The following is a 13,699-nucleotide window of genomic DNA, read 5'->3' on the forward strand; positions in this document are numbered from 1 at the left end:
GATGTCGGTTGGGAGCTACTTATTTAATACTGCAAAATTAGAATTTATTACTGCATAATATAAATATTTATAATATAATTTTGCAGTCAGGGATAATATACTTTTTTAATAATTTTATATAAATAATATATCTAGGTTTAATATTTATACAGAGTTTACAGGAAAGTAGCAAAGAAAAAAAAGGAATTATTGTTTAAGGAGGAAAAATAGAGAAAGAAATGCAGAATATTTCCTCAGAGAGAAAACAACGATAATATAGACCGTTATTAATACCTAGTCATTCAGTGAACAGAAAGCAACACTATACTGGTGTGAGCGGTCAGCAGCTAAGGGTGTCAACTTGTTAGTTCTCTTTCGTATTTTTCCTAAAATTCATTGAATCTGGTTAAAATTTATATGGGACTGATTAAAAAAAAAAATGATCAAAATCAGTTTACTAATGTTGTAGATATTGTGTAACATACATTACAAAAAAAAAAGAAGAAATATGGTCGAATTGATAACCTCCTCCTTTTTTGAAGTCTGTTAAAAATATTGACATTTCAATCAGTCAGTCCCCTTGGCAATGTTCTGTGTGTTAACGAGTCATTAGTGCTAAAACTTTATAACAATCAGAATAAATACATATTTCTATAATATTCAAGAGGTTCCTATAAAAAAAACAAAACTTTTATAAAAAAATAATATATTTCTTTCACAATAACAACAATGTTATGCAATAACATTACACTCTACTGTAATAACAATACACAATAATCCAACAAAGAATAACATAATATTGTCAATTTTTCTTCCAAGCCAGAAATGCAAACATTTATTATGTAATATACAATAAAATCAATATAATAAAATATCATATTTATGCTCATGGTTTGTGTTATTTCAATTAACACAGTATTTATTTAGTAAGGTAATTTTCTTCAGAGATCATTACTTAACAGAGGCATAAAAAGTTAAATTTTTAATACCATGTTACAAATAATGTGAAAAAAACTGATTTCTAAATTAACAACCCTTCTCTCTTCAATAAGTACACTTAAGCTACTGATCAACTAGTAACACTATTATCCCCATATAGAATAAAAAGGCCAGACTGACTGATGATAACACATTTATTCCTCTGCAACAGGGTTGAAATTACCGAAGTCTAGATACTTTCTCTGAAACAACTTATCCACTGGTCCTCTTGCTTATTTCACCATTGAACTGTTACTGCTGCATACATAAATTTTAATACGTACATCAAACTTGAAATTGATAACACTCCTCAAAATGCAGCAAGACCTGTTCAGGGCAGTTATAAAAAGAAATTATTATGATGAATAACATAAATATCACATCTACAGCGCTACATTTTAAATATAAGCTGCTAAATAACACTTATTTTTTTTTTAATATGGTAAAAAAAATATAACTATCAGCAACCTTAAATATCAATGAAAAACTCCGGATGCTGATTAAATATACCGTACCATATTTTATCAATATGACCCATTTAAATGGAACAGAGAAACATGAAGCCAATTGTAGATACAAAAAGAGCTATGCCATTACTGAAATGAAAATAGCAGAACAAATTATAAAACGTGCATTTTTTTGATTAGATGCAAATTTTAATTGTTAAAATAATAATCATTTGTAGATATAAAGGACTAATAAAAAATGTGTAAATACAACAAATTGAACATAAATACAAAGAAATAAAATAAAAACAAATTAACAAAAAATAAAAAACTTAGTTGTAGGACAATCCTTCTAAGACAATCCAGTTTTCTACTTAAAAAGCGCTGTACCCAAAATGACCCACAACCTGTTCCACTACCCTTATATAACAGAAAAGGTTTATATCAAGTAAGGCCAACAGTAAGGTAAAAATTATGTTCTTATGATAAAACCCACCAAAGAAATTTTAAAAAAATTAAGCAGAAAAAGGCTATATAACTTTCCTACCGTTAATTACCAATACATTTTCCACATTACTAATGAAGTGTTTTTTCCCAACTATTAAACTTGTTTATTATAAAAATGTTTCAAAAATTTTAATTTCTAATTAGTTTTATGATTTAATAGTTTTCATTTCTAATAATTTTATGATCAGCTTCCATAACATGTTTGATTACAACAGATGGGTAGAAGATGTTTGAATAAAAACTGCACAATGCTTGCCACATAGCAAGTTTACTACATGCAATGCACAATTTTTTTTCTTAAAAGCAACATGAAATTTATGGATGTACATGATGATTTCCAAATGGGGGTCCAGTATCTATATTTACCACTGTACTATAAATATTGTGGTATAATATAATATGGTATAACAAATTCTAGCATGTTTCTAATTACTTTAGATTTTACATCAGTAACTTAAATGTTGATTCGCATCCATTAAGTAGGCTACATTGTAATTGGCTGGCTGTTAATAATTAACTTCTGTCACAAGAATTTTTGTTTATCTCTGTATTTCTGGTTATTATAACATTTATTATTCAGTTTATATTTATACCAAGTATTTTCAGTAAGTGGTTTGGGCAAACTAGTAAAAATGATATCTGTAAAATATTTTTTTTCCATTTATGGTCAGTGAAAATTTATAAGTTATTCGTTAAGCTCAGGAAATCTATAATCGTGCAGCAGGCCATAAATATTTTCTCTGTATAAAGGATTAGAGAAAAAAAAAGAGAAAACTTAAGAAGTAGAAGATCATTTCATGGTGGAATTCAGAAGTTTCCTCAAGCAGAAGGGCAGTTATTTTCTTACATTCAAAACATACATGACCAAGGATTTGCTGTTGCAACAGAGAGAGAGATGTTACAGTTAAAAATCACACACATCTTGTTTTAAAATTTGGTATCTGAAGTTCTCTCAAATTGAGGATGGTTAGATTGTTTTATCAATAAGAAAAGGCATATCTATTTGTCAACGCCAATCAAATACCTGTTTACTTCAACATGCCAATACATTCAACAGTTAATTCTTTCAAAATTAAAACTGTTCGTGTGAGTACTTGTGGTTATGAAAAACAGCAGTTATGTTGACAGAAAAGTAAATTAGTTCCAGTCGGTCTCTGTGACATGAATGATAGAATCTTGGCCTTTCATCTGGAGGTCCCAGGTTTGAATCCTGGTTAGGCTGGCATTTTCACAAACTACAAATACTGTCATTCATCTCATCCTCTGAAATAATACCCAAGAGGTGGTCCCGGAGGTAAAAAAACCCAGTGCCAGTTTGTATTCCTACTGGAATGATGTCATTACTCCAGCCACTCTGTTTGTATAATTAGCCTTTGAAGCCCCATTTGAAACATTTTTATTCAGAGCAGATAGCAACTTCAGTTCATGAAACGACTCCTACAGCAAGACTGACATTAGTAGCGAGTGATCTTGGCTGCACGTAATCTTACTTCAAATTATTTGACTGTGAAGAGCTTCAAGAATTACATTTCTAATAGCCTAAATGGAAGTCAAGACCCTGTGTCATATGGGAGATGAAAGCAATTATTATCATGTCCCTTCTTCAGATTTACCATATTTATGTTTTAACCTGCTTGTCTTTTAAAATGATCGTACAATGTTGCTACAATAGGCTCTTTATTTTTTTGGTTTCAGATGTGCCTGCTAGCTAATCTACATGTATTTCCATATTTTTTAACAGTATTTTTTTATACATAATGTAGTATTTTATAACAATTTAATTTTCAAGTCCATATTTTAGTATTTAATTTTTGTTGTAAAAAAATAAATAAAAATGAATTGAAAATTTTTTCATGTTTTTCTCACAAACTACATCATTATTTTTCAGGTGCACATCTTACAGAAATAAATACGGCATTATTTTATGAACATAGCTTTGATATTACATCTTGAAAATTGGAGTATGCTCTTATAAACAAAGAAGGTAAAAAACACTAAAGCCTTTAAGGAGAACATATATGTAACTAATATTTATAAATAATATTACTTGAGATAATTTGCACTACAACCATTAAGTAGAGGAGGCCAGGGAAATTAACTTTGCACACTATTGATATAAACTTAATTAATAAAAAGAATTATAAAGAGAAACACATATATTTTATTCACGTCCATCAACAAACCTACAAACTGATAAATAATAATGTATACTCGTAACTATGAAGACTACCAGAGCCAGATATAATACACTAAACCAGGACTTCTTAAACTTTTTTATTAAGCGACCCCTTCAAGCTTAGGAAATTTTAAACGACCCCCTCCTCCATATAATGAAATATATATTAACCGTAGATGTAGATGTAATATCGCACTATTTTACAATGTAAATAAAATAAGGATTAAAGAATACGTACCCATTCATTTCACATATATATAATTGGAAACGTTGACGGGATATCGGTCGTAATAAAACACAATAAATAGAATGACATAAAACTATATATATATTTTTTCAATAGAAAAAATAAACTTTTGTAACAATTTTTTTAATAAAAACATATTATTAACATCAAACAATATTAATGTGACGGATGTGATTGTTTATTTTTACACAAATAATTAAATCTAGGCTCAATTTGAGTTAGTGCAGATCGTAATAAATTTTCAACGTTTATTAAAGTTGAACGGTATTTTGATTTTATGTAAGTTAATGTGGAAAAGGCTGATTCACATAAATATGTTGTACAAAATGGCAGTAATTTGTTCATTGCCATTTCCGATAGTAGGGGATATTCTGATTTGATTTCTATCCAAAATTCATGCACAGGCACTTGAGAAAATCTAAGTCGCAAGGTAGTATCACTTGTTAATTCGGCAAATTCTTCTTGTGCTTTTAAGTTTAAAAAATTAATTTCTTCCATTTCAATTGAAAATGGATTGCAAATCCATTGTTGTGTATCGATATCATTGGAAAAATACCTATGCATGTAAACTTCCATATCCTTCAAATGATTAACTATAATTTTTGTTATAGGAGTATCTTTTTTTGAAATATTGTTACTAATTATATACTCGTCAGTAAATGGAAACATTTCGAGCGATCCACTTTCCACTCTGTTCTTCCATATAAGAATTTTTTTAACAAAGGCCTCAAGTTTATTTTTTAACATAAACATATTAACGCAGACTCCCTGCATTGATAAATTCATATCATTGATTTTATCAAAAATATCTGCCAAATAGCATAGCTTGAGAAGCCATAAATTATCTTGAAAATAATCGGCCAAATTAGAATTTTGCTCTGTTAGAAATATAAGAACTTCATCTTTTAAAGTTAATAATCGTTTCAAACTTCGACCTTTTGATAGCCACCTAACTTCAGCATGTAACAATAAACTTGTATAATCCGAATCCATATCAATGCACAAATTTTTAAACAATCGACTATTAAGTGCTCGACTTTTAATAAAGTTAATGATTTTGACTGCATCAAAAAATACAGTGTTTAATTCTGGTGCAATTTTTTTAACAACAAGTGCCTCTCGGTGAATCATACAATGTGTAAATGTAATATGATCATTTCCAGCTTTAACAAATGCTGTAAAACCAAGATCTTGTCCGGTCATTGCTGCAGCACCGTCCGTGCACACACCAACACAATTTTTCCAATTTAATCCTTCTTTTTCAAAAAACTCATTTACTTTTTTATATATATCTTTTCCACGAGTATGACCTTCCAGAGGACGACAAAACAGTATATCTTCATGAATGCTTCCCTCATAAATATATCTTACAAAAAGTAACAACTGTGCCATTTTTGAAATGTCTGTCGACTCGTCCAGTTGTATTGCAAACTTTGAGCTGTCTTTAAGCCTCATAAGAAGCTGTTGAAATTGATCATTGCTAATGTCTGAAATTCTTTTGGACACAGTGTCATTTGATAATGGAATTTTACTAATTTCAGCAGCATACTGTTTTCCATGAACAATTTCAGACATTCTTATAGCTGCAGGTAGTAAAAGTTGCTCTCCAATAGTAAAAGGCTTTTTCGTTTTTGCTATCAAATACGAAACTTCATACGATGCCAATAGATATTTATCATTCAAAGTAACATACTTCTCCAAAGTGTTCTTTTCTTTATTTGATGTTTGCAAAAGACGCTCAAAATATTCTATTGGCTTTTTTGATAACGTTGCATGTTTAGTATTCAAATGTCGTTGCAGTTTTGACGGTTTCATGCTTTCTGCAGCCAAAACTTCTTTGCAAATTAAGCACACTGGTTGTTCTTCATTGTTGTGAGAAGAGCATGTGAAGCCATACTGCAAATATGATTCGTCATATTTTCTTTTTTTTGTTTTGCTAGAAGTCGGATTTGAAGCACTGCAACTTGGTTGTGACGGCGTGGCAGACTTATTAGTTGGAATTTTAATTAGCCATTTATCCATGATGGTTAAATAATAATAAATAATTAAACAAAATGTAGTTGAACTTTAACGTAATAATTAAAAACACCAACTGAAAATTACACAGTAAATACACACATGTCACTACGAAGACAAAGCTGAGTCCAAACTGAAGTACAAACAGAAAAATAACTACACTCGAATCTTTACCAGTGCAATGACAACAAATTACGATCAGATCAACCCCGACGCATGGCGTGTTCAAAGTGTGCAGCGCACAAAGGCACCGTATCACAAAGACGCCGAAAAAGAAGCTTTCATTTAATTTTTTTTATTATTCTTTTATAAAAATAATATGCCGATTCGCCTAGCCTAGCTTGATTATGCTTCCGTATTGTATGTGTAAGCTGTAAGGCGACGCGGCGTCTGAGTACTTATAATCACTAAGTTATCTTGCAAACACTGACGCCGGCGGCCAGATATCAATGTCGAACGTTCAGTTGAAAATCGAGGAGCGCGTTGTATTTATTATTTTAAATGCTACTTCCATATTTTCATTTATAGGCCCTACATAACAGTTTTGCATTGCCACTTTTTTCAAAAAATTGTTATAATAAAACTACAATAGTATTTTGTATGATTTTTATTTGTATTTATATTTGTACGTAGTGTGTATACTAATTTTAAAATTTTATTTATAATGATTGAAAAGTATCAGATCTTTGCGACCCCCGTTCAGTAGTCTCGCGACCCCCCTGGGGGTCGCGACCCACAGTTTAAGAAGCCCTGCACTAAACAACTGTCTTATTTTCTTTTAGCTGAAATGTTCATAGCTAAGTTTAATTACTTTTTGTTGTTTTTTTTTTTTGTACAGGTAATTTTGTTTTAGTTTTTATAAATGTTGATTTCTTTTATATTGACTTTTTTATGCATACCTTTTGCCTTTATATATTTTAACCAATTCCTTTACATCTATAGATTGTTATTTAAGTAGAAACATCCATCTAGTTAAGAGATCTTTATCATTTGTTAGCAGTTTTTGAATTATCTTTGATTTTTTTTTAAATTATAAGAAGCGCCTTAAGACTTTAGGTATACAAAGAAAAAATAAAAATAATTAATTTTTTTAAATAAACATTTCGTCCAATTACATGTACTGAATTATACGTAACAAATAAAATATAACACAAGGATGCCATATGCTTAAAATAATTAAGAAATTAAAATTATCTTTTATGAGAATGTTATCCCTATAAGAACTAAAGTAAAACACAATTTAAATGCTACTGAAAAGATTCTCTTTTCTACTCTGAACAATATCATGGATTCTTTTGATAATAGATACCTTAACAGTCGGTTGAGTGGGGACAGCAAGTGGTGTGGTCACAGTTTAGTACATATCAGTTTTGGTATCTATCTCGTATTAGAAGTGTTGAATGATTAACAATTTATAAGTTTAATAAACACTTACCTCATGTTTTCAACTTTGATTTCAGGTCCCAAGGGAATCATCAAATATGACTATCTAAACTAATTTCATCATTTACATTTAAAACTGCATTTGACTGGTTATAATGCAAAATAATTTTTATTGAAAGGAAATAAGACATTTATCGCATAAACAACTTCAAAACATACTTTGAGAAAAAGAAGTAAGTACACATGTGTTACACAGTTATCACAAGATCCAATTCATGTACTATTTTTGAAAATATAAAATAAAAACAACTCAGAATATATTGGCACAACCTAATGTTCGCAATTATGAGTTCATGGACAATAATGTATAAATACATTATTAAAAGAATAAGGAATATTAACATAGTTGGTTTTTTTTAAAAAAAGAATTTGGTTCAATAGAATCACTAATAATAAATTAATATGATTGCAAATATTAAATCCAGCTGACTGAAGTTTCCATTTGAAATCTGAGATTAAAATCTAGTCAGCAATAGCTAATAGTAGTGACAGTATAAAAAACAATAAATAATTAGCAAAATGTATGCGTTAAACCTTTTTACTCTTTGTACACATGCCATCAATATATGAATCATTTTTAGACATTCTTTTGGTGGGTATTGATTGTTGGTATCCCGTTATGTAACAATTACTGGTCTAACTTGACAACAAACCAAACTATAACAGATTTAATTAGATGCATCAACTACAAGAGATCAATATTTTTTCACTTATTAGTCTGAACAAATATTTTTAACTATGCATAAATTAATCTGCAGTGTACCTATTAGAAATACAACACACTGGCAAAAAGTATAAAAAAATAATAATGCATTTCAAACTATTTTCATTAATTAGACCAGATTGAACTCATAATACTGGAACATCATTTCATACATTGAAGATTATGGAATAAACAAATCTTCCACATAATAAAATTAAAGGAATTTCATTTATTTTCAATACTTACCCTGAAAAACCTTTGCCTTACAGAATTAAGTTGTTATAAAAGTATTTTTTGCCAAAATCAGAGCTGGTCCCCTCCAGAATGAAATGAAATGTGTAATAATAAGAAAAGATTAGATGGAAAAAAGCAATGATTAAAAACAGAATGGAAATTGCAAATTATAAGCCACTGCATAAAACCAAACAAAACAAACATGCCAACATAAAAATGCAAACAAGTCAATGAATGATATAAATATGGTATTACTTCAATCAACGATGAGAAAAATTAACTCGCATTAATTGGCGTGTTAAATGCTAACTATAAATTCATTGTATTAATTTTTATTTAAACCATTAAAATATATTATTATTATAAATTAGTATTAATGTTTTAATGCTCTGGGTCACTTTAAATAAAAGGACTAACCTTGTCCATTTATACTACCATGGAAGGAAAATTTGATTTCAAGTCAAACTATGCTTTAAATAAAATTAATAAGAAAATTACACAATAAAATCATGGAGTAATTTTAATAATAAAAGACAAAAAAAAGAAACTATGGTCACAAGTGCATAAAATAAATTTTTTTCTTCTGCAATTCAATTTTTATGTTCTAACATGTTAAATTAATTTTATATTAGAACATAACAAAAAATTCACGATTAATATAGTGATAACACCATTAAGCAAATGTTTTTTTTAATGTGAAAGTTGCTGATAAAAAGGTAAAGAGAATTAAAATTCACTACATACCTCAAAATTAAAAAAGGGTACAGCAACAGTCTGAGTAGTTCCATCGTGTAATTTTCTGGACTAAGGTTAAGGATTTCCTACTGATCTTCAACGTTAGTAATTTAAAAATGTAAATTTTTTTAAAAATCTTCTTATGAAGAAATACGAGTGTAATAATGATTCTTGATACAGTAATGGTAATGTTTATTCTTAATTAATGACACTGAAATAATGTACGGCACCACCAGTTAACAATTAATTTTAACTTAACCTGAAAATTGATAACACAAAACAAATATTAATATTAATGGTTTTAAATAACCCAGGGCTGTTCTGTGAACAGGGATTTCATCAATTACTCATTTAATGCCAAATTTCTAATGAATATTTCAACTAAAGCCTAAGTACATACTTATACAGTATGTATAATAGGTATAGTTTGTATGGCATGTATTAAGTATACACACAAGGAAACATCACACAATTTTCACAGAAATGACCAAGATTTTAATTTATCTACCACATCACCCAGGCGATTTAATCATTATTCTGAAAAGTCACTTCAATTGAAAATTAATGATAGTTAACATCTGAGTACAAGTAAGATGTCATTTGCAAAGAAAAATAAGGCTATACACTTTTATGTTTTGCCAGTTAATTATCAAAGTTATTTCCTACTAGTTTTTTCTTCTATTTTAAAGATTGCAATTTCAAAAAATAAATAAATAAGAACAAATTCTAATAATTTAACGCATGATTCATTTTAATTAAGTGAACATGTCACACACACCAGGTTTCAATCTGTTACGTATGAACATGCAAATATTTCAGGAAAAGTACTTTTTAAAAGCCAAACATTTGCTACTCTTTAAGTGTCATATCAATCAATTACAAAAATATAAGTTCAATAATAAAATTCAAATAGAAAATTAAATCTGAAGGCTATTCTTGTGAATAAAAAATATGATCAGAGGATTAATACAGCTATCCTTTTATAACAATGTAAGTAAAAAAATCAATGTACATTTAGAAACATATTAAAAAGTCAACATGAATCAGAAATTAATTTTTAACAGACAAAAATATGTTTTTTAATGCAAATTAAACATATCAAAGAATCTGAATAATAAAATTAGTAATCTTGAGCTTTCTAGACACCTGGAATAAGTTTACAAATTCTTCTTGACTTAAAAGCAAATTTTGATTATGATGAAATAGTTACAGTCAGTGCCTTATACGTAAGGTTCCTAAAAAATTTTATCAAATATAAAGCCAACTAAGATTAATATACACCTTCTAATCAAAAGGTCATGCAATTATATATTTTTAAATGTAAATAGTTTTTGCAGATAAGACTGGAAATAAATTCATTTATTTATGCACCTACTCTTTCTACTGGGCTTTCAATGTCAACATTTTTATAATTCAGCCATTGCAAAAAAAAAAAATAAATAAATAAATATGCAAGAAACTTTTCCAACATTAACCACTTACCACCAGCCTTTGATGGAATATTTCTATGTCAATTTTTTATTTGGTTTTAATTCGTTCTGTCATAATATTCCATTGTTTTACATAATTTTTTTTAGTAGTATTCTGCAATTATAGATAATGCTAGCTGTTAGTTTTAATACAGTGTAAAGTGAGGGATTTTCATGTGTATTTGATCATAATCAGCTGATCTGGCTGTAATGGTGAGTTGTTCTGTTAGTCAGACTGTGAGCATTATATTTCTTATTAAATCGCAAAATTCCATAAAAATATATAAGTATACAAGTGCATAAAATTAATTATATAAATATTTTGTTTGTAGGCAAAATTATAAAACTAATTGCATGAATATTTTTTGTTCATATGTGTGATTGAAATTCTGTGAATATTGCATGTTTGATATGTGTATGTAATAAAATATGTGTATTTTGCGTGAAAAAAATTCTTTTTAAATTACATATTAGGTCATTATTAGATTACATACATTAAACAGAAAAAAAAAATAGAAAAAGGTAACAGTCATTTCTGAACAAAAGAAACTGGTTAAGGGGTTACACATAAAAATATGTTTGTGTCTTACTCTTAAAAAAGAGTTATTACTCGTAAAAAAATTTGGATAAATGCACATTTAATGAATGGGTTTTTAAAAAAAATGTATCTTAATGGTATTACAACATTAATGATAATAAGAAACTACATTTTCACTTTTCATACTTTACTTTTAATAAACTGATTTGCACAACCCTGTAATTCATGTACTACAGAATAAAAATTTAATATCCTTAAAGAAAAACTATCAATATTAATAAAAAATAAACATTATTTAATAAATGAAAATAATTTCATTCCATGGTAGTAAAATGAACTGTTTTAGGCAAAATATTAAGGATGGGGAACTTATAATTAGCATTTTTAAGAAATATGGTTTTAAAATGATTGAAATCAAATTATTTAATTAGGAGGGAAATTAGTTCAAACTCCATCACCACTAAAAAAAAAAAAATGAAAAAAATGAGTAAACATTTAATATTAGAACTTTTATTATTATTTTATATTTTATATAATATTTTGAATCAAAAAAGAAAAAAAGAAAATGTTTGTAATTTACCTTAGGTTTTGTTTCAATTTGCTCCTTATATCTTCATTATTTGTTGTGTCCAGTCCTTGATTCATGGATTAAATGTTTGTTGTTTACATACTGGTTTAACTTCTTCAGATTAGTCATGTTGTATTATTTTTTTTATTTTGTTTTTTAAATTAGGCAATCAATTTTTTTTGCCAAAAAGTTTTTTTTTTAATATAAATTTATTTATTATCAATGGATTATAATAGTTTTATGTTTATTACCTGAAAGAAACTTGAAGTACATTTGTTTAAGACAAAATCAGGTTCTTTTACATGAGGACTATTTACATCATTATGGGATAGTTGATTTTAATTGTATTTTATACAAAAAAAAAAGTTACATAATACCCGATTTCCATGGGAATATTATTTTGATGGGTAATATTTTTAAATCATACATTAATTTAAAACATATTGCATAACACTGGTGATGGATGACTATTATAAATTAAAAGATGCTAACATAAACTTGGATTAACTTTTCTGTACAAACCAACTGGTTACACAATTGGCTGGCACAATTTAATTAAAATTTATATTATGATACTATATGCTGTAAACAGCAATTGTTATATTAAGTATTTTTCCCTATTTCAAATCAAAAAATTTAGCCAAGCCAAACGTCCATTTGCAGATTATTTTATTAGGGCAATAAGAACATATTTTATTAAAAAAAATTCTATAATATCACAATCACCTGTGAATTCTTAATAAGGCACCTGTTTTTTTTCTTAATTATGGAACAGCAAAATAAAAACTACATATTAAACTTGGATTGAATTTCTAAAAACCAACATAAAAAATCAGCCTTAAAAACAGGAAAGTAGATCGTAAAATTTATTGTATTAAAAAAAAATATGTTTTGTTACAATTTTTAACATTAGATATCAAAGACCCTCACTCCCTTAATAAATAATAAGGATTCTTCATCTTTAAAAACAAAAAAAAAAGTTGCTGTAGAGCAAATTGAAAGTTTACAAATACGTACAGAAATTCTGCATTTATACACTTTTCTGAAATTTTTAAAATTCTAGATAAGTAGAACTTATTAAACTTTTTAGTTTTGTTTCATACACATTTACATTCATCTGAATGTTACAGAAGCTCAAAGAAATATTTGCAAAAAATAATACAGTGCCTGAAACTAATGGAATTCAATACCAATTAAAAGATTAATAAAATTCACATAAAAAAAAATTAAGACGTCAATAAAATCATTAGTAGTTTTAAACTGTTGTTACTTAGAGAAATAAAACTAGCATCAAATTATCAAGGAAGATATTACGTATTTTCCGATGAACTGTTGGGTCAGTGAATGAATAGCACATGCAAATTAAATCAATGCCAATCCTAACAGGCAAGTTGTAAGCAAATACAGTAGCATCCCCTCCATATCTGACCAACACAGTACAATACTGTATGTAGCTCAATATGTATGTGCATGTTTCTTGCCTATGTTACAAACTCTGTCATCACAACCAATTATATTATATTGTCACGTTGCATCAGGGGAAGATTTGTTTTAATTTAACCAGTGCAGTACAGTAAAGAAGTGCATGTTTATACATTACTGCATAAGCATATAGATAGTGTCACTTTTAAACCGTGAATTTTGTGAGCAGGCTATTGAT

At 28.0% G+C, this 13,699-nt stretch overlaps 1 protein-coding gene across 3 annotated transcripts in view; it reads right to left on the reverse strand.

Moving 5' to 3' along the window:
* Window positions 1-738: 738 nt before the first annotated feature.
* LOC142329928 (KH domain-containing, RNA-binding, signal transduction-associated protein 3-like) overlaps window positions 739-13,699 on the reverse strand; it is a 267,918-nt gene continuing 254,957 nt past the window's right edge. Inside the window, exon 7 of one of the 3 annotated variants that reach the window (XR_012757626.1) lies at window positions 739-1,284. Coding sequence is in view for 1 of the 3 variants with exons in the window: in XM_075374918.1 (XP_075231033.1) it covers window positions 1,268-1,284 (17 nt within the window). In the remaining 2 variants the exon portion in view is untranslated. The remainder of the gene's footprint in view (window positions 1,285-13,699) is intronic. The other 2 variants (XM_075374943.1, XM_075374918.1) reach the window with 2 other exon arrangements.

The sequence above is a fragment of the Lycorma delicatula genome, chromosome 1, assembly GCF_047948215.1.
Source record: "Lycorma delicatula isolate Av1 chromosome 1, ASM4794821v1, whole genome shotgun sequence".
Taxonomy (NCBI): Eukaryota; Metazoa; Arthropoda; class Insecta; order Hemiptera; family Fulgoridae; genus Lycorma; species Lycorma delicatula.